Source organism: Dermacentor andersoni, chromosome 1, assembly GCF_023375885.2.
Source record: "Dermacentor andersoni chromosome 1, qqDerAnde1_hic_scaffold, whole genome shotgun sequence".
In the NCBI taxonomy this organism is placed as follows: Eukaryota; Metazoa; Arthropoda; class Arachnida; order Ixodida; family Ixodidae; genus Dermacentor; species Dermacentor andersoni.
The window spans coordinates 270,346,194-270,368,710 of NC_092814.1; the positions used below are offsets into that span (position 1 = coordinate 270,346,194).

General features: G+C 46.9%; 1 protein-coding gene across 4 annotated transcripts in view; it reads right to left on the reverse strand.

The window, feature by feature from the left end:
- Nup214 (nuclear pore complex protein Nup214) overlaps positions 1–22,517 on the reverse strand; it is a 356,899-nt gene that overhangs the window by 12,514 nt on the left and 321,868 nt on the right. For all 4 annotated transcript variants that reach the window (XM_055063139.2, XM_055063141.2, XM_050195519.3 and 1 more), the window contains 2 exons: positions 11,953–12,062; positions 8,057–8,084 (listed from right to left, as the gene is read on the reverse strand). In XM_055063139.2, coding sequence (XP_054919114.1) covers positions 8,057–8,084; positions 11,953–12,062 — 138 coding nt within the window. The remainder of the gene's footprint in view (positions 1–8,056; positions 8,085–11,952; positions 12,063–22,517) is intronic.

Sequence of the window (22,517 nt, forward strand, 5' to 3'; positions counted from 1 at the left end):
ATGAACTTCTCAAATGTTATAATATATTATAATATTATAAAGTGTCAATGAGAAAATTGTAGAGCGACATGAAAAACTCCCGATACAGTTTTCTCTTGCTCAATACGTGCTACATAAAAGTTTTTCCGAACGTGAAAGAAGCCCGCAAATGCACACAAAATTGCCGTGCGACTGGCCGCCCGAGGCACTTTGCGTGTATTCGCGGGCTTCTTTCACGCTCGGAAAAACTTTTTTTTTTCGGAAAACACAGGACGTGGGGGGGGGGGGGGGGGTGTTCTACTCCGGTGGCTGCTGTCTGCTGTTAACGGCGCGGGCGCCGTGTCTTGAAAGCGATCTGCGATGCGGACAAAGTGCGCCCAGTGCCGGTAGCTTCGTGTGTGCTGTGCTTGCGACGTTTAGTTCGTGTTGAAGTGAGAGACAGCACGAAGATCAATTCGGTCGCTGCTGCTGCAACGCTTATCTTGCTTAATCGCAATCGATGCTCCGCCTTTCGAGCGAAACTGCGACTTTTTTGTTTGTTTTTTGCTTTGGAGTTCGCAACTCACTCTTTGCAATAAAGTTAGACATCGAAAGTTTCAGAAGTGAGGCGTTTCGGATATTACGGACTTCGGATAAAGCGGACATTCGTTGTCGGATTATCAGGGTCCGTTGTAACGATCGAGAGTCGACTGTACTTATCTAACACTACCGGTCCAATTCTTTTCTTTTTCCCTTCTCTCTTCTTCTTTATTAATTATTGACTTCGACGTGTTTGATTTTGATCTTTTACTTTTTTTTCTTATTTGTATTTTGTATCTATAATCAGCTATGCGTATTTTGCCTCGATATCTACCTTTGCCCCCTAGGGGCCCCTATGCAACGTACAACTGTACCTTGATGGTATATTAAATAAATAAATAAATAAGTAAAGCGACTACAATGCTTTCGCATTCCCACACGTAAGCAGTCTTAAGTGTCTCTGCCGAATTTTTTTCTAAAAATAAAATAGAACTGGAGAAGTATCATTTTCGTTCGCTTTATGATGCAATACAATGATATTTTCTATTATGCGTGGTTGAGTACCAGTGACGCAATAATAACGAGAAGTGCCTTCGTAATCGGGCTAGTACTTGAATGTCCCGGGGCAGCCTCTAATCGTGTCGTGCATTTACCTCAACATCTCGATTACTAAAGCTCTGTTCGCTATAATCTTAGCACCTCAGACGTTCTCGAGCACTAATCTCTCATTTTAGTTTGACTTAATACTTGCGGTTAGTGTCCCTTCACACTCCTAAAGTTGACGCGCTCTGAGTCGTATCTTGTCCCACAACGATAATCATCTGACTGGCCCGCTTTTCCTTTCTTTTAACGCTGCGAGCTCGGTACTTCAAAGTCAAGAGCGGCTTGCACGTTATAAGCGTGACACAACATTCTCGACAGGAAAGTAGCGAGCGCCGAGTTTTCAAGAAAGGAAACGCAAGCAAGGCAGATGACGATTATCGTTGTGGGACAAGATACGACCCAAAGGGTGTAAACTTTTTGAAGACTGTAAGAAAAAAAAAGAGGCATTCATATTGAGCGATAAAGGGGGAACTCGAGGTGCCGGATCCTTATTGCGATATCGATTATGTAGACACGAGGTGCGTCCGCATCGTCGGCGTCGCCGCCGTGCTGTCACGGTATCTACGGCGCGCGCGCGTGCAGCCCGCGCCTATAGTTACACGGTCCCCAGAGAACGCGAGGGACACGCAGTGCATGTGGCTGCAAAAACAACGAAGCCTAGAGGTCGCACCGTCACGCTCCGCTCAATCAGCTCCACAGCGAAACGAAGGCAGCGTTCTGCCTAGCACTGCTGGCATGACCATTGCGCGCACAAACACCTAGGCTGTCTCGCTTGCTGTGTCGCGTCAACCTGTCGTCCCCGCGTATTTCTCGCGCACCGTCCGAAGAGCTTCAGCGCAACGCTAAACACTGTTATCGCTTTCAATGACTCGCCCTTGGGGCGAAACTGCCCAATGTTAAAGCTGGATTCAAACGCGAGGGCAAAATCCGGCCTGGTTCGTGGGCTAAACAGCCAAGTGGTCACTTGCCGCAGGCGCCACCGAGCAAGGCCGCATTCATAGGATAGGATAGGAGCAAGGCAAATACACCTGGTAGCGAAGCTTCCATAGAAGCCCATTCGTTCAAAATATGGCGGCTCAGCAGCGACTCATGGGGCTTAGTGCCATCTTTGTGACGAGGGACCACTTCTGGCGGAACAAGAAATAACGAGACGCCAATTCTGTTAAAAACGGAAATGACGTCATGTTGTTGTCAAAGGCGCGAAATTTCTTTTTGTGCCCTGCTATTGGGGCTGTACTTTCAAATGACCCACTATTCGACTCTATGGGCGTTTCGAGCTTTTAGCGCGGAAAGCGATGCAGCATAACGCCAGCCGTGCGTGTGTACAAATCACTTCCATTCACAGAACATCGTTTCTTCGCAGGCCGAACGAAGCTTTGGGTGTTGAGCGATGGCCGCATCATCGGACGCCAAAGTCCGTCGGCCAGCACAACCGCTCAAAGGCAGCTAAAGATAAACAATTATATGGCGGTTGCAATTCACTACTTCTGACTGAGCACGTGGAACAACGGTGAAACACACCACGCAAACGCCGCGCCGCCAGAATTTAGACAAACGTTTACCACGGCCGGTCTCGACCCTATCCTCCGCGCGGAGGAGAGTCGAGTCCGGCCCCGTGCGCTAACAAGCAAAGCAACCCGACACGAGGGCGTGTAATAATAATATATGGGGTTTTACGTGCCAAAACCACTTTCTGATTATGAGGCACGCCGTAGTGGAGGACTCCGGAAATTTCGACCACCTGGGGTTCTTTAACGTGCACCTAAATCTAAGTACACGGGTGTTTTCGCATTTCGCCCCCATCGAAATGCGGCCGCCGTGGCCGGGATTCGATCCCGCGACCTCGTGCTCAGCAGCCCAACACCATAGCCACTGAGCAACCGCGGCGGGTACGAGGGCGTGTAGTAGCAAGTGAAGTTTAAGTGCGCGCATTCAATAGCTGCACTGCATTACATTTGATAGCGGCATGAACACCCCCTTGTATAGCGGCTACGAAGGAGGCATTCTTTGTTAATCATTAGGTAAAAAAAAAAAAAAAAAAAAAAAAGGAGTTGTCTTTCCTTTCCTTGCTGCAACTATATAACATTGATTAGGAATTTAATTGTTGCCGAATGAAATCCAACTGTCTCTTTTCATTAAAAAATTCAATGGCCAAGCACTCCGTAGAGTTGGTTAACCAGCGGAGCTGAAATGTGCGGCCCCAGGGTTTAGTACTGGGTTAACTCCGACGATCAATTAAACGACGGCTTGGTAGGCTGCCGGATCCTTGGTACGCAGTTGCTGCGTGCGCTTGGCTGCACGAGCCTGTTCTTGTACCCGGGCTGCAGTATCGGCACGGCGTAGACGAGCTCGATCCTGGTTCTACTCGCGGCGTTGCTGATTGAAGGCTGCCTGCTCCTCAGGAGTACGTATGACGCGTGGCCTACCCATATAAGAGCCGGAGAGAAACAGCTGCGCGCGCTCGTCTGCTACGGAGGGCAACGTCGTCACTACTGGCGCTGCCAATCGCGCGCCTTTCCGCGCATGCGCATGGGGTTGCGCCGGAGGAGTTTTTGGCGTACAGGCGACAGACGGACGGGCGGACGAACTGGCTAGCCATTTACAGTTTCGCTGTAAAAACGGTTTTTCTTTCTGAATGCTTGTTCCCTCCTCACATAGTTGACGCTTCAATCGCTGCTCCCGTAACTAGTGTTTTAGGGCTCCATTCTTGAAACACATGGCCGCTGCACGGCTGCCATTATCCGCCATGTTGACTCTCTGATTGACTGTAGAAAGGCCACGTGTTTTGAAGTTTGTGCAGGGAAGTGGAAGTTTTGCAAAATGCAATTTTGCGTTTTCCTCAAGATGACGAAGCGTGACGCGGAGATGCAAATGCTATCGACTAATACTTTGTTTCTGGTACTTGGCCACAATATTGCGACGTTAGCACTTCAATAAGAAGGTAAGCGGTAGTGTGCAAAAGCCCGTGCAATGCATCTGCAATTTCATGAATATGTGGTGGTGATCCAAGATAGCCGCCATGTCAGCTTGATGATTGGGTGAAGGAATATGCCATGTGGAGTGTCACAGGAGGGGCTGTTTCGTAAACATCAATTTCACGTTGCGCTGGGCCGCCATTGCAGATATTTTTAGTCATAATTGGTGGTGCGATGAGCCGCGCGAATTATGCTAATGAGCGGCCATATGCAATGGCAACAGAGAGGCATGCGTATTGCTGCATTTTCCCCGTCGTTTGGGGCCATGAAAATCTTTTGTTCATCCCACGTGCTCATAGCATTTGCTTCGCTCTCGGCTGATGGTGGAATTTGTGTTTTGGGCCACCATATTAAAAAAATAAACACCTTTATTTGAAATAATATTCGTTGAACATTACAAACCTGTGACTTTTTGCTCTTTTCAATGCTGCGTTTGTATTGTAATCAAGAGTCATGACTTTTTGCATCATCAGAAGTTATGGAATTAGCAGCTCTTTAATTTATAAAAAGAAATGTACACAAGGCGGCGCCATGAAGTTTCCTCACGCGGTGCGGGTAAGCAGCAAAGTGAACAAGAGATGGTAGTGCCAGCGCTTGCGTGGCACAAACGGATACCTCTTGCACACGCAACGCTATCGGTGATATTCTCAGCCAGCCGAGAAAAAGAAATCCAAGGGGATGCTGGGAATTCTATCGTGCATGTGATCATGTAACATAATAGGCAAGCTGTGCTACACATGTCTGGCCTCAGCATATGCTTGTTGCCTGTGCTCAGGTGGGTTCCTTCCTTTGGTGGGTGTGTCCTCGATGTGCGCTTTACCTGCTTGTCACTTGTGCTCACACAGGTTCTTTTGTCTTTTTTTCCCCCATTCACTGTCTACGCAAAATTCCCCGTGTGCATGCAATGCACTCAATAGAAAGGAGTGGTTTCAGACGATGTTGTCTTGTGAATGCTAAGTGTGCTCCCGCCTAATCTTTGCTTCTTTCCTACATAGCGCCAGTGAAAGCAGTGGTCTCATACATAATCATCACCTAGTACATTCTGCACCTTACGCACATGTTAACTAGGGGCGCGGCCATTTAAAGGAGAGTACAAAAATTTTTTTGTTGCTTTGAGTGATGATCCTAGATCAGTAAACCTCAAAAAAGCTGGGAAACCTCACAGTGCTCTAAATAATGCAATATAGCTTTACTACAGCTACTTTTGGTTTCGTTTCCTGGGAGTTTGCTATGTCATGACGACTGGACACTCGCTCCTGCTTGCCTGGTCACCTCCTACGCTGCTACTTGTTGTGAGAGCCGTTTTAACAGCATAGCAGACTGAACGGATGTCAACACCTTGCAATGCCCTGCTCACACATAAATACCTTGCATTATGACGTCACAACATAGCAGAAATGAAACCAAAACTGGCTGTAGAAATGCTATTATAATAAATTATTTAGGGCACTGTAAGGCTTGTCACTATTATTTTTAGAGTTCAGAGGTCTAGGACCTTTATTTAAAACACACACACACACACACCTAAATTATTATGTCAGCACTCCCTTAACGGCCAGGAATGCAAATTGTTCACTTGCTCTAGTGTGATTGATCAGAACCAGACTTTCATGAGCAAAAGCCCGATTCTGACCAATCACGCGAGGGCAAGCAAAGGGTCTGTTTTCCAAATCAATACAATATCGCCCTACAGGTCGGGATTTCCGATTTAATAGGGACCGAAGATGCGCACCAAAAGCTGCTGAAGCGTCAAAAAAGGAGCGCACGCGCTTGTTCCCAGTGCCATATGCTAGGCCTGTATTTATGGCATATATTTATGGCGACTGCAATTATAGGGACACTCAAGCCAATTTTTCAGAGTCGTTGCCTTTGCGGCGATGTTCTGGTGTTGGCTTGATCGGTTTGACAGGCTTTCTTTTTAATTAAAAAAGAGAAAAGGTATGAACAAAACCTAGGCTGCTTTAAATGATGTTATGGGTTATTTCTCTACATCCTCCAGAACATTTACACTGACACTTCATTAATTAAGTAAGTTAATAAAAGTTAGCCAATTAAAGTTAAATTATTCATGCACAATGAACAAAAAATACTCAACTACACCCATGAAACAGTAAAGCACTGACATTTATTTGAACAAAACAAAGAGAAAGAAAAAAATATTCACTCGCTTTCTGTGCTGCGTTCACACCTAATACGGTAGAGATATACAGCCACCGTTAAATTTCTTGCACAATCTCTATTATTCAGACTTATTTGCGGCACGACACAGGTCCCATAGAGCCTATGTAAAACACCGACTTATCTTTGTATACTGAACTATGGTTTATTGAATTTTGCAGACTCAATCTGCACAAGCTGAGTCGCGAAAATCATTGCCGCAAACTCAGTTTCTGTTGTTTGTTTGTGTTTTCACGGACTTTTTACAACTGCCCTTTCGCGGGTACGGCTGACTAAAACCAAAACTTTAGATCCTTGGCTTGCGAAGATTTAGGTCCCTGGCGGCAAATCTGATTCGATGTGGTCGTGGTCGTGCCGAAAATGGAGTAGCCAGAATCCAAATTTTCGCCACAGATTTTTGGTCGAGAAGTTTCACGAAGGCAAGCAGGTCGTTTTCACCATGCCACACTGTCATCTTGACGACCGGATATTGTGCACATGTGAATTCGGAAAGTATGTACACACACATTGTCCACCATTAATCTGGCAGAGTTACTGATAATGCTATATGCTGAACAGACCTTATGACTTATTCACTCAGCTGACAGCACGAAATTTGTTCCTGACTGCCCATAAAAAGCATGCCAGTTCGAATAATATTTAGCTGGCATGCATAGTACATATATGTGAAAGACTTATAGACATTCGTAGTGCACTGCACAGCACAAAATTTTAATTTTCCTGCGGCCAAGTTACAATGCGCCCCCAAACACCTACACACTATACTCAAAAGACGCAGACACTGTAATGGATTGCTTAGGCTTGGATTCCAAAGCTAAACGCTAGCCAACACATGGCTATGGCTGGCTGTGTGATTGCCACTGAACAAGCACATTCAGATACATTTAGCACTTTCATTTGAAATTTGTGTCTTGGCGCATGATGGTGCGATTGGCCCAGCACTTCCACCCTTGTCAAGTTATTCGAAAGTTTGCATTAACAAACGGCTGCAAATTGAACAAATTTAAATCCTTTTTTATTGTTTGAAGTAGTCTTTACATAGTCTCTCTGCTTCTTGCCCCTGAAGTGCAAATCGACAAGCACACGGCGAAGAGTGTCGAGAGATTGCTGTGACATGACATGAACCAAGTAGGAACGGTTGGCTTCACTGGCGATAGGAGGGTCGGCCACTAAGAAATAAAAATAAAGCAGCTTCACGCCTAGTGAAGCAGTAGTGACACCTGATGATGATCTTTTTTTTTTTCAAGCTTGCGTGCATTAAGGGTCGCAGATGGAGTAGAATAAGGTGAAGTGGCATGCTTTCATGTTTGAACTCAACAAGTGTTCCTTTTAAAGCAATATATGGTTTTTCACTGGGATGTCTCACAGTGTGTTTGAATTGTGCAAAAAGTCAAATTACCCAAGACTGAATCAACTGTATATGGTTTCCTGTCGGGACCTCTCAGCATGTTTGAATTACGAAAAAAAGTCGAATTAACCAAGAACAAATGCTTGCCAGGATCTTTCCTAGGGTTTAGAGGGCTTCGACTATCATTCAACCGAAAAAACAAGACAATTAAAAACTGACGCATCAGTACTTCTCTCAAACCAATTGCTCAGAATATAAAATTGCTTCAGCAGCTATAGTATGTGCTGGCCTGAACAGAATACATAGAGTAACACCATCAATTTACATGTCTCCCTTGCATGTTTCACTTCAGCCATCCAATCGGCCTCCTTTTCCACTTCTTTTACACGAGGACACATCACAATGACAATCCTTTTAACATTACCACTCTTCTAAATGAACATGTGAAACTCACCTCTGATTTCCAAAGCCAGGAGAAGAACCTGTAAAATAGTGGTACACAAATGAGGTAAAAGAAAAAAAGACCTGATTATAGTAATATTGTGAGTATAATAGTGCAAGTAGTCAGCCAAGTCTACATTTCCTGAATAGTGACTAGTACATTTATGTATGGGCAGACATAGGACAAGCTATTTGGGTGTTGCCAGAGGACCTCTAGGAAGGCGATGTGCTCATTCCAGAGAGGCAATATGTGAAAGTGAATAAACCTATAAAAGCTTTGCAAGCCTCCTGCTTGACCAGACTGCAAACAGATAAAAGACGTGCCCAGTATTCATCTTTACTAACACACTGCATCATGAGGTTATTACCAATTAATCGCATACTAAATGGAAGACAGATCAAAAGTTGACTGACTGGCTCTGTCCTCGGCCCTCTTCTGTTCCTAATATACATTAACGACCTGCCTTTGCATGTGTCTTCTAATATCCGCATGTTTGCTGACGATTGCGTTATCTACCGAACCATTACTAGCCCATCTGACCATATGATTCTACAACAAGACCTCGACCACATACTACAATGGTGTGATGACTGCCTAATGTCCCTAAACCCTACTAAATGCAAGCTCATTCCCTTCACTCGTAAAATTCCCCTTCATTTCACTTATAACATAGTTAACATCTCTGTTGAATCAGTAACCACTTATAAATACCTTGGAGTTACCTTATCTAACAATATGTCTTGGAACACGCACATTGCTAAAGTCACGTCATCAGCTAACAGAACTTTGGGTTTCTTAAAACGTCATTTATGTAACGCTCCGAGACACGTAAAACTACTTGCTTATAAATCATTAGTGAGGGCTAAGTTGGAGTACGCATCTCCCATCTGGAACCCACCCGAAGTAGGTCTCCCTAATACCCTAGAATCTGTTCAAAATCGTGCTGCTAGATTCATTCATGCTTCATATTCATATGAAATCAGTGCTTCATCCCTCAAAGCCGAGTGTAACTTATCACCTTTGACCCGTCGCCGACGCATTGCAACCCTCTCTCTATTTCACAAGTTCTTTCACTCGCCACTTAATTGCGCTCCTTACATTATCCCTGCAGCTCACATATCTCACCGCACTGGTCATTCGTTGCAAGTTTCTCACCCACGTGCCCGCACTAAAACATTTTCCGCTTCATTTTTTCCCAGAGCAGCAAAAGACTGGAATGGCCTTTCTCGCAACATCACCACTATCACCTGCCCATCAAGCTTCATGCATAGCATATCAAATATAACATCGCACTGATCGTTATCAACAATATTCTGTAACAAAAAAACCCCACCCCTTATGTAACACCCCCTCGGGGGTCTTTAAGGAAATAAAAATGAAAATGAAAAATAAGATGAAGTTAAATGTCCCAAAGCAACAAGCGGGATATGGGTAGGGTTGTTAATTTTCTAGTTTTATATTTTTTAATTAAAATTCCATGGGCAAAAATCAGGTGTTATTTTTGAAGTGGCAAACCAGGAAGATATCGGAGTTTTTGATATTTCCTGGCAACTTGCACGAATTATTAACACATATAATGGTCTTTTTGGACAAACACAGTTATGTAAATCCTCAATGGCAGGAATACTTGTAAAAGAAACCACATAAACAAAACCAACAGAGACGTGTTTGGTGATTCCTCTCTTTGTTCTCTACACTTTATTCACAAAAGAAGTACAGTAGCACCCGCGGGCATGCTTTGCAAGAGGGGAGACGCATTTTTTTTCTTACAAGCCCATGTTGATGTACATTATCATGCATTTTTAACATTTCTGTGTCCATCCTAGAACTGTAGAGCCTTCAATCCTTGTCTGTTGTCATTCTGTTTTACTGCTTCACCACATATGCTCTTGCAAGAAAATTACTGGAATACCAACTAGGCTAATCTGTTAACCTTCTTTGATCGCAACCTAGTTGGATAAACATCCTCTCAACGTTACAGCTGCCATTTGCAATGCACAGCAACATCTGCGCTGCATTTGCTTCTTAGCCCACCATTGCTGTTTACATGCATGCGACGTGCGGGAAATGCGATGTAATAGGCCATTGTTGTATTCATGTAAATGTGGCTACTAAAAATGAAACATTTTTTTACTGAAGGTCGGCATGCGCTGAATATAACATATATTATTCCAGTTTTTATTTGGGCATATAGTGAATTTTCACTTAGTGTTTAGTGAATATCGCATATGAGTAATCCATTAAGCACCTGTTAACTCGGAACTATTAAAAAAAAAAAATCGAGCTATGTGAAAGCCCGAAAATAGAAGTCCTTTGGCCAGGCATAGACCACATGAAACCTTTGCAAAATACCACCAGTAATATTCTCGGTGACTTTCCCGTGCATCGGCACCAGACATGTTGGCATCTAGAGACAACAGTATTACAGGCACTGTGCCAGGGCAACGTACTTGGAAGAGTCAAGATGATTGATCCTAATGCAATATTTGAAGCCAGTCATGCAAGCATAACCGTTTCCACACAGCCAAAAAGCAGACGCTGCTACTTTCTGCATCATAATGAATTTCGGACAATTTAACTTTAGCTGAAACTAGGGAAGAGCTCAATTGTAGCGAATGCTGTGAACACATTGATGCCACGAGAGACCAGAACAAAGTGGCAGCGTGCAGCCGAGCAAGTGCACGCGAGCGGTGACCGATGGCATGACATCTGGCTCAGCTAGCGAGCCACTGCTGGAAGAAAAGAGAGTGCAAGAGATGCTGCCGATGCTGCTCCATTTACCTGGTATTTCCCAAGTGGAGATTTCGAGATATCCGGAGTCCGGTGCTAAATATTTTTAGATAAGAGGTGAAAAACACATGCATCGAACCCACGGCGAGAAAAAAAATTCAACTTACCCCAGATTTCGAGAAATCAGAGTTGGGGTTAATAAGGGTTTACTGTATTACCAAGGCCTTTGAGATTGCATTTGCTGGCAGGTTTTGCTCTGGTCGTCCCATTCGGCAAGCTCGCCAGCAAAAAAGTAATCTGGCACGCGCACCCAGCTGCCCCAAGGGGGCGCTGTTAGCTGAGGGCTCTGGCGCCTCTGGTGGCGGCCTTAGAAGGCAAACCACACGTGTTTTCAATGTGCGTGTTGCCTCTCTTTTCCCGTGTTGGGGAAGATTTTCACAGGATATATCCCAGGCAGTTTTTCAGCTCTGCCTTGAACATTATGCCATCTGAACCATTTAGTCCTTTTGTGCCATTATTTCATCCAGTATAGAGCATAGTCTTAGGCAACCGTTACTGTGGTGAGCGTCGGCGTTGTCCCTCAGCGTAACCGAGCGAACAAGCACAGTGGAAGATAAAAGCGAACAAGGACCGCAGTATGAGAAGAAAAGTGTAGTGCTGCACAAGAGTTGTAACAGCCGCTACAAAATGGCGCCAGAGGAGCATGCCATCGTCTGGTCACCAATGGCATGTGGCGAGCGCGCTGCACAATACCATATATGGAAACAATGTGCTACATGAGTGGAGGTCTGTCTGTGGCGACTGCTGTGAATCACACTCACGTGTCAACCACGCACTGCCTGTTATGATCTCTCAATTAGCGAGGCAGTCGTGACACACTTCACTCCATTCACAATGTGCTACATGAGACAGATTGCCCACACATATAGACCTGCGCTTATTCATCTAAACCAGATAATGTATACAAATTAACAGTGTCTGTACAAATGCCTTTGAATGGAAAACTACAGTGAATTCACAGCGACATTACACTGCTGCAAATGCCTTAGCTTCACAGCTACAAATTCCAATATTGAAAAAAATACATAAGAACACAGGCCCAGTACTGATTCACATACAGCTACAAGACCAAAGCATGAGGAAGGACAATAGTTTCATGAAATATGTTGAGGCCTCACCTCCAAAGCCTGGGGAGCCAAATCCCCCTCCTCCAAAGCCCATTGCTGGTTGCTGAGGGCTGGTCTGTGCAGCTAAGCCTCCAAAAGTTGGGCCTTCCACATTGCTGAACCTATTGCACAAGGCGAGAAGAAATGGACACAAAGCATGAAACAGCCCTTTAAAACTGACTGATTTTATGAGCTGCATGACTTGACTCCAAGGAAGCTTCACTGAAGCATAAAAATTTATAGAATAGAGCTTTTCTTACTTACGTTGCACGACTGTATTGAAGGAAGAAACACAAAGAAATAAAGGCAATAGGTGTAGCTGTCACATGGCCCATTTTCACACACACACATAAAAAAAAAAACAGAGAGAGAGAGAGAAAGAGAGAGAGAGAGAGGAATGAGATGGCAAGTTATGCACTAAAAGGCCCCTCACCAGGTCCCTCACCAGGCCCCTTCAGAAATTCTGGTTATACATTAGGAATCATAAATTGTCTTCCAGGGGGCATTCTACCACAAGAATTTCAGAAAGGGTTTGGAAGTAGCCAAGACAGAAGCAAATGAAATGGCATGCAAAAACATTAGTTATCCTCCTGAAACAAAACCTTTGCTTGCTCCCAGTGCCCGCAAGCGCCATTCCTTTACCATCTTCCAAAGGCCTACTTTTCTCTTTTGTCAAGACCCCTACCCCTACGGCTGACGCCTTTCCAGTGCATTTCAAGGAGTGGTTCTGTGCACTTCTTTGTTCTGCCGTTGCACGTGACATTACTCACTTGGTGCCCCAGTGGCTCCTTCGAGGAGAAGAGCATGTATACATTTTATTTAAACTTTGAACTGTTTACGCAGCACACATCGATGCAAAAGTTAGCAGACACAATTGTCACCACATGATGTGCGCATAACTGTGTTTCAAATGCTAAAACAAGATGAAAAATGAAACCAAAGGTATTTTGTAAAAAAGTTATTACAGTAAATTATTTAGGTTGCTCTAATGCTTGCCATTATTTTTTGCAAGGTTATCAGGTCGTGGACCTCCACATAAAGCAAGAAATTAAAAGTAAGAGATGTCATGTCAGCACTCCTTGCAGCAGCTTCTTACGTTCTTGAGCTAAGATGAACAACCTGTGTTTACTTCATCCAGAAGTTGCGACCTGAAGATAACTGCCCATACCCCCATGAAATACACATAGTGGTGATAAAAGTGAAATTTTTGCTGAAGCATTATTTGCCTAATGTGCAATGGCAATAAGAAAGTGTGATTTGAAACAAATGTCAAACTTTAAGATTTTGCTTTGAATTTACAGAACCAAACAATACAAAATTAACTCGGGTGCTAAAGGTACCTGCCCATTTCATTTCCAAAGGAGACATGCTAGATTTAATTGTAGGTCAGTGGTGTCTGTCGGTTTATGGGAAAGTTGAGGCAGGCCACAGAACCGATACGCTGCACAGATTAGTGTGCATTAGCCCCAGTGTTCTGCAGTGATCTGCCTCCTGTCTGTGTCTGTCCGTCGTATTCTGTTCTATTAAAAGCAAGTGAGGAACAGGCCTTGTTTGAAAAGAGAGTGTTTGAGAAATATGTGACTTCGCACTCTGCTTGTGAGCTCCATGCGCTGCATGCAACTGCAAAATTTTACTGAGATGTTTACAGCAGGTGTGCTATCTGCAGACCGTGTTTTTTCACCAAGCCCGAAGGGTGCTTCAGGACCCCTTTAAGTTCAGAACCCCTTTAAGTTGCAATAGTGCCTTCTGGTCTGCATTTAGGCCTGCGAATTCCCTGCAAACACCTGGATTCATCTGAGTGCAAGCAGAGTTATTATTGTTGGTTATTCTAGATTTGTCCTTCTTTAAAAGCAACTAGTGCAGATAAGGTCATCTTGTTTGCAGTTACTATCGGAGCTAACAGTGCTCAAGGGTAACGTGAAATTAAAATGCATCTGTGCATTCGTTGGCTGCAAAGGAACATATAGTAACATGAAAGTTATACATTGATTGACCCATGACGTACAGCTCCAGCAAGCATGCTGGAGCTCTACGCACTTTGCGGTGGTGCCTAGCCACCCATGACATCAGCTGCTTGGATGTTCGTGAAAATGGGATGACTTTTCAAATGGCAAGAGATGCACGTCACACAGTTACTCCTTTGTCACAAGCAGCTGCGCTTCAATCGGATATGAAAGGCAACGTCTCAAAACTGCAACATGTCCCACTAAAACTTGATTCTTCCACTCACTATGCAAAGTGGTACAAAGCTGCTGTCAGTTCAGAAAATTTCAGTGCTGGCTAAGCATAAGTGCTTCATGCTGGAATATATACAATGCATAATAATTAAGGTGAATGAGAACTTCTACGAGCTGCATGTGCCAAACCTCAAAGTAGTGGCTGTCACATTATCAATGAAAAGCAATAAAAAAATGATGCTTGATCCCTCTTTCATAGGAATCGGTTGAACAAAAAAGTGAAATGTGCCTTCACAGAAGCTGTTCATTGCATGCACCGGAGCCCTGCGCAAATCCACCATAAACCACAGGCGTTCACAAACTGTACAAGAGAAATCGAATGGGTTTTTAGTAAATTGCTTCGTCAACTCATGGTCCACTGCAGCAAAAGGCACATGATTTGAGGGTCTGCGCTGTTACGTTTCGCTTCCGACGTGCGGTATAGCCGGCGCGGATGCAACGGACGCCGGGGCTTCGTTCACCGCGGCGGACATTTTGGCCAGTTCAGCACTGTCCCAACGCCTCCTGCTAAGCGCGTCCAGGCATGTTTCAATGCCACGTGTCTTCGTGTGTGTGTGTGTGTGTGCATGTTGGTGCCCACGCTTGTCAAAGCGCGGCAGCCGGGGAGAGGAGCTCCCAAACTGTGAAGCAAGGAGGTCTGACCGGCGCAGGCCCGGCGGATACGTCACTTCTTGTCACAACGTGTCCGTGCGCCGCAGTCACGTGCACCTCTTCCGAGCCGTTCCTTCTTGCCCTCGACTCCGAGAGTATAAAAGCAGCTGCCCCCGGACGCCAAGAGAGAAGCTTCGATTTCTTCAGTCGAGTAACGTGGTCTCCCGTTTCTTCACTTCGGTCGACCTGACCGGCCGCTCTTTTGCGATGCTAGAATAAACAAGTTGTTCTGTTAGCAGTCGACTCATCCTTTGCCAGGACCTTCGGATGCTTCCAGCTGTGCCCCAGGCCGCCAGGTCAACGCTACCCTTGGGGCTTGCGACCCATTTGCAACAACTGGTTGCCAGCGGTGAGATTGCGACAATGAAGGCCAGCAGCGATGATATGCGGTCGACTGTATGCTGAGCAGCACAATGACCATCCAAAAGCAGTGCAATGAGCCCTGTGTGATGACTGGTTGCCTGCAGCGGAACGACTGCGCTGAATTCTTGGCTGCGAGCTTTGGTGAGTGCGGGACTTTCTTCTTCCGAGTTTTGCAAGGCTTTTGTTGGTGTCATAAACAGAGCTGGTAATTGTGGTTGGCGTTGCTGCCGGGTTAGTTTGCGGCAAGACAATAGTAGGCACTAGAGAAAGCAGCATTCAGAGCAGCCATGGATTGGAAGTCGTTGCCCAAACCGAAATTGCTGGAGCTTGCAAGAGAGTTGGGTCGGGATGTCTCAGACCAACTCAGAAAACCAGAACTGCTAAGGGCTATTCTTGAGTTAAAAGCTGAGGATGACGAGCTGTCGGAATGCCTTGAGACCATTGAGGAGACGGAGACGGCAAAAAGACAGGAGCGCGAACGTAAAGAGCAAAAAGAGAAAGAGGAGCGCGAACATAAAGAGCGAAAAGAGAAAGAGAAAGAGGAGCGCGACTGTCAACACGCTTTGGAAATGAAGCGTCTCGAGATAGAGACGGAATGCGCTCGTAATGGAAGTCAGGCACACGGTGTAGGAGAACGAGTATCGTTCAAAATGACTGACCTGATGCGGCCGTTTAAGCTTGGAGAGGACATTGGTTTGTTCCAGGTTAACTTTGAGCGAACGTGCGAGAAGCAGGGGTTCTCTCGGGAAACGTGGCCACAGCGCTTGCTCACTTTGTTACCCGGCGAGGCGGCCGACATAGTCGCTCGCTTGAAGAGAGAGGAGGAAGGATTTCGACCAAGTGAAATCGAGTCTGCTAAAAAAGTACAGGCTGTCAGCGGAGGCGTTCCGTCGGAAGTTTCGGGAAAATGAGAAAGGCAGAAGTGAGTCATATACAGAGTTTGCCTACAGGCTTATGTCAAACATGCAGGAGTGGCTCAAAGAAGAGAAAGCGTTTGATGACCACGAAAAAGTTCTGCAGTGTTTCGGGCTACAACAGTTTTATAGTCGGTTACCTGAGAACGTGCGGTACTGGGTCTTGGATAGGCCAGACGTTAGTACGGTGGCTAAAGCCGCCGAGCTAGCCGAGGAGTTTGTGACGTGTTGGGCTCGCGGAGCTAAGGACGGTCAAAAGGGTGAATTTGGCTCCAAGTTTGAGAGGCCGAAGTTCACGCCCATGAGAGCAAGGGGGGACACACGTAGTGCGGATGCGAGTGAAAGCAGTCCGACCGAACGTAAGGAGACGGCGGCAGCCGAAGCCGAACGCAGAAAGCGGTTCGAGACGAGGCAAGCGTGCGTGTGTTATACGTGCCAGAAGCCGGGTCACTTTTCGGCGCAGTGTCCAGAAACAAAAACAAAAGTCGTGTTTTTGTCATTATGCAGCACTGACGAGAACATGAAGCTTCTCGAGCCTTACATGCGAGACCTCCTCGTGAACGGGAAAGAGTGCCGAGTGCTTCGTGATTCCGCAGCTACAATGGATGTAGTTCACCCCTCTTACGTAGAACCCGATATGTTCACGGGCGAGTGCGCATGGATCAAGCAAGCTGTGGAAGCTCATAGCGTGTGTCTGCCCGTAGCAAAAGTGCTTATTGAAGGACCTTTCGGAGCACTTGAGACGGAGGCCGCAGTGTCATCTATGCTGCCCCCCCAGTACCCGTACCTATATTCTAACAGGTCCGATCACCTCCTGCGCGAGAAGGGGCTTTTGTTTGGTGAGGCTAGCGTTCAGGCCTTAACCAGATCGAGAGTTCGGGAGCTCGCTGCAAAGGTGGTAGTTGCGGGGCCGACGTTGTCGAATGATGAGAAAGGGTCGGAGGCGCAGCAAGCTGATATTCAGAGCACGTCCGAACTGAATAAAATTGAGCCTGTAGCGTTGAAGGCACCAGATACTGGAGAGGAAATGCCCGACACGGGAAAGAAGAGCTATCTGCAGATTTGCTCATCGCGCCTACGTCAGATGGACTTAATAGGTTGCTAAAAGTCAGCCGGTCGGCTTTGATAGCCGAGCAAAAGAAGGATGGCAGCCTAGAAAACATGCGCTGCAATGTCAAGGAAGGTATCGCCAAGAAAAATGCTCGTTTTGTGGAAAGAAGTGGGGTCCTGTACCAGAAGTATCTAGACCGCAGGGGAGTGGAGTTCGATCAGCTGATCGTGCCTCAGTGCTACCGTCAGGATCTGTGGCGCTTGTCGCATGGGGGTTCGTGGTCCGGACACCTAGGAGTTAATAAGACTAAGGACCGTCTCTTGCAAGAGTACTATTGGCCAGGGTGTTTTCGTGACGCAGAACACTTTGTGAGGACATGTGACACCTGTCAGCGGGTGTGCAAACCAGGAGACAAATCGAGGGCGCCGTTGAAGTTGGTACCTATCATTACGGAGCCTTTTAGACGGCTCGTTATTGATACCGTGGGACCTCTGCCGGTAACAACCACGGGGTACAGACACATTTTGACTGTGATCTGCCCAGCGACAAAGTTCCCTGAAGCAGTGCCGCTTAAAGAACTCAGCTCAGTTGAGATAGTCAATGCACTACTGTCCATATTTGCGCGAGTTGGTTTTTCTGCGGAAATCCAGTCAGATCAGGGCACAGTGTTTACTAGCGCTTTGACGACAGCCCTTCTCGAAAGGTGTGGGGTAAAGCTGTTACACAGCTCAGTGTACCACCCACAGTCGAATTCCGTTGAGAAGCTCCACTCCGTCATGAAGCGCGTGTTGAGAGCATTGTGTTTTGAACAACAAAATGACTGGGAGCTGTGTCTGCCTGGGGTGATGTTTGCATTAAGGACCGCGCCGCATGCGGCTACGGGGTTTTTACCAGCTGAGCTGGTGTACAGTCGCTCGCTGCGGTCTCCGCTTCGCGTGCTTCGAGACTCGTGGGAAGGCAGGGGCGACGACCTAGTCGTGGTGGAGTACGTGCTTAGGCTCCTCGAACGCTTAAGAAGGGCACAGGAGTTGTCAGGTGAAGCAATGGCAAAGGCCCAGCAGAGGGCCAAGGTTTATTATGATCGGACAGCCAGGGCCCGTCGTTTTGAGGTGGGCGATGAGGTAATGATATTGCGCACATCGCTAAAAAACAAACTCGACGTGCAGTGGGAGGGCCCAGCACAGGGTTGTTCAAAAAATGTCGGACGTTAACTACGTGGTGAGTCTGCCAGGAAAACGGAAAGCACAACAAGTTTACCACTGTAATCTGCTCAAACCCTATAGACAACGGGAAGCAGTGGTGTGTATGATGGTAAACGTTCTCGAAGAGCTTCCGGTCGAGCTTCCGGGACTAGGCTCAGTGACGAACAGGGAAGACACCGATCAAGTCATTAGTGACTTAATCAGTAAAGCACCGCTGTCGCCTGAGCAGAAAACCGAACTACACCAGCTCTTACAAGAGTTTCAAGGTCAGTTCTCTGAGAGGCCTGGTAGGACTTCTGTCCTTACTCATGAAATAGAACTTACCTCCCCAGAGCCAGTACGATCCAAGGCGTACCGGGTGCCACCCCACCAGCGTGATATTATGGAGGTTGAGGTAAAGAAAATGCTACAGCTCGGTGTTATTGAGGCGGGTGAGAGTGATTATACCTCCCCTTTGATTTTAGTTGAGGTACCGGGCAAGGAACCTCGTCCTTGCGTCGACTACCGCAGGCTTAATTCCATCACTAAGGATCAAATTTATCCGATCCCTAACATCGAGGAGCGCCTTGAGAAAGTTAGTAGCGCTCAGTTTATTTCCACCCTAGATCTTGTCAGGGGTTATTGGCAGGTTCCACTTACAGAAGAGGCTAGTAGGTATGCGGCGTTCATTTCACCAATGGGAACATTCCGTCCTGAAGTTTTGAGTTTTGGTTTGAAGAACGCGCCATACTGCTTTTCAAGCCTCATGGACAAAGTGTTGCGGGGACAGGAAGAATTCGCTTTACCGTATTTAGACGACGTAGCGATATTCTCCGCATCCTGGTCTGAGCATATGACACACTTGCGGGCAGTGCTAACCCGCCTGCGCGAAGCAGGCTTGACAGTCAAGGCTCCCAAGTGCCAGTTAGCACAGGCTGAGGTTGTCTACCTCAGTCACGTGATTGGACGGGGTCGTCGCCGCCCCTCTGAAATAAAGGTGGCCGCTGTGCGAGACTTCCCGCAACCGCGCACTAAGACCGATATTCGGTCGTTCTTAGGTGTCGCCGGCTACTATCAGAGGTACATCCCCAGGTACTCTGATATCGCGGCTCCCCTGACGGATGCTCTAAGAAAAACAGAGCCCCAAACAGTCGTCTGGGACGAGACAAGGGAAAGAGCTTTTAGCGCCCTAAAGAGCGCCCTAACAAGCCAGCCTGTGCTATGATCGCCAGACTACACAAAAGGTTTCGTTGTTCAGTGCGATGCTAGTGAGCGAGGCATGGGCGTTGTACTGTGCCAACGGGAAAATGGAGAAGTGGAACACCCCGTCCTGCATGCTAGTCGTAAGCTGACCAGTTGTGAGCAGGCGTTCAGCGCCACCGAGAAAGAGTGTGCGTGTCTCGTGTGGGCCGTTCAGAAATTGTCATGCTACCTAGCCGGCTCGAGGTTTATCATTGAGACGCATCACTGCCCTCTCCAATGGCTGCAGACCATCTCTTCCTCCTGCGCTCGAGCCTCGCTTTGCAACAATATTCCTTTGAGGTGCGTTACAAAAAGGGGAGTCTCAACGGTAACACCGATGGCTTAAGTCGAGGCCCCTAACGTAGGAATCAGCCTCAAAGTTGTTTGTTACCGATGTTTTTCTTCCTGAGGCAGGATTTTTAACATATTGCTTTTGTTTAGTGTTTCAAAGTCATGACATGCTTTCTAGTGCAATTTTCCAATTTGTGGACGCGTTCTGAGTGCTGCTAGACTACTGTAAGGAACTAGGCAGTAGTATAAAAGGGGAAAGAGCCTGGCATGGCTTGGTGAGGGTTGTGTCGTGCTTGCTGACTGAGAGGTTGAGTTTCGGCGTAGTTCTACCGCTTGCTGGGAGCGAGAAAAAAAATGGCAACTCTCCCGAAGTCACTTTGCAGTGTCCTGTGTGAACCCGAACGTGAGAGTGAGGCCTTCTCTGTGCGCTGCGCTCAAGGAACGCCGAGGGACGACCGACTTTGGTTATGAGCATCATCGAGCGACATCCCTCCGGACAGCGGATGCAGTCCCCTGACCATCGGGATCTCCTTCTCCCGGCAGGGCGGTCTGTTACGTTTCGCCTCCGACGTGCGGTATAGCCGGCTCGGATGCAACGGACGCCGGGGCTTCGTTCACCGCGGCGGACATTTTGGCCAGTTCAGCGCTGTCCCAACGCCTCCTGCTAAGCGCGTCCAGGCATGTTTCAATGCCACGTGTCTTCGCGTGTGTGTGTGTGTGTGTGTGTGCGTATGTTGGTGCCCACGCTTGTCAAAGCACGGCAGCCGGGGAGAGGAGCTCCCCAACTGTGAAGCGAGGAGGTCTGACCGGCGCCGGCCCGGCGAATACGTCACTTCTTGTCACAACGTGTCCGTGCGCCGCCGTCACGTGCGCCTCTTCCGAGCCGTTCCTTCTTGCCCTCGACTCCGAGAGTATAAAAGCAGCTGCCCCCGGACGCCAAGAGAGAAGCTTCGATTTCTTCAGTCGAGTAACGTGGTCTCCCGTTTTTCCACTTCGGTCGACCTGACCGGCCGCTCTTTTGCGATGCTAGAATAAACAAGTTGTTCTGTTAGCAATCGACTCATCCGTTGCCAGGACCTTCGGATGCTTCCAGCTGTGCCCCAGGCCGCCAGGCCAACGCTACCCTTGGGGCTTGCGACCCATTTGCAACAGCGCCCATGTGGCAAGGTTTGCTTGGCACATAGTGTCCTGCTTCCAAGTTGCTTCGGTGAAGGTACGAGCATTTTGGTCCGGATTCATAGTGTCTTGGGGGGCCGGTTGAGTTGCGACGTGCTTAGTTTCAGGAATGCAAATGGCAGAGTTTGAAGCGTGCCCAGCAAATGTGCGAAGGTGTTCTGCTTCATGGTGGTGTGTCTCTCACCAGACCAAAGTGAGATTCCCCCGTCGACGTCATTGCCTTTCTGTACTGCTTAGCATAGCAGTTTTCTTAGTTGGCGCCATTTTAAGTGAAGTCGCTGATGCTGATGCATGTTAAAGCTGCAGTCCGTAGGTGATGAAGTGTTGCAGACTAATCCGACGCGAAAGACAAACCATGTGTGGAAACTGCGTCGTCATCTCAGCAGAAGGCCTACACCAGGCTACACCACGTTGGATGGAGCCTCCACACTGCTGAGACTACCGAAGTGCTCACTGTCAGTGCTCGTTAGTGTCATGATGCAGTACTTCGCTTCACCACTCCTAGATGGTGGTGCAATCCCTGTCAAGATAAAGCATATTTTCATGTTCGCGCCGACATCACATCTGTTACACGAAATTGATGGTGGACCCTGGCATTTTTATGCCAGGGTTCACCATCAATTTCGTGTTAAAAATTCCATGCCCTAGATGTGCATAGCGAGCAGAGAGTTTCAGGCAATGTCTTTCTTCATAGCCTTCAGAATGCATGTCATGGAAGGAGCAGGAGCCCAACGGACCATTTGAAGGGCAATCTTTGATAGCCGACGACAACTTTCATATGCAACTCCTTCAACTGTCTCTTGCTGAGAGAGATTTATTTCCGAATGCATTCTACAGCTTCATTAGAAAGTGCTGCAGGAGCCCTTTAGGGTAAATGCGGAGATCAAGTGTGGAGAAGTGTGGGGGAAAAAAAAAGAAAAATTTTCTAGGCTAAACATTTTTTTTGTTATGCGGAAAAAAAGAGAGACTTCACTGGAAATATTTGCGAATTTGCCTCAAAATATGCCAATAATGGCATATCTTGGGGCAGACAAAATGATGCAGAAGATCTAGAAAAATGTCTACAGCCTGATTTCTCAATTTCTATGAACTGGTTTTTAGATTTCATGTTCCCTACATCGGTTTCGTCTTCAACGTAGAAGAAATCTTTAAAAAAAAGGAAATAAAGAAGAAATAGAAAACTCCACACTCATACACCTTGAAACATTCAAGGTCATTGTCATGGGTTTGAAGCAGGAGGAACATTGACAGCTGAACAAGACAGCTGGCCGAAAAGCATTTATTGCGAAGAAGTGTGAGCGCACATGTGCTTGCTTTCCCTTTGACCTGTGCTCTCTCGTCGCACTACAAGGTGCATGTGTGTGCTACTACGAGGTGTTATGTTACATCTGTCTCCCCGTCAGGCATGGACGATCAGGCATGGACACCTCATGCCTGAGGCAAGGGATGGCAACGCTTATAGTTGTAGCTT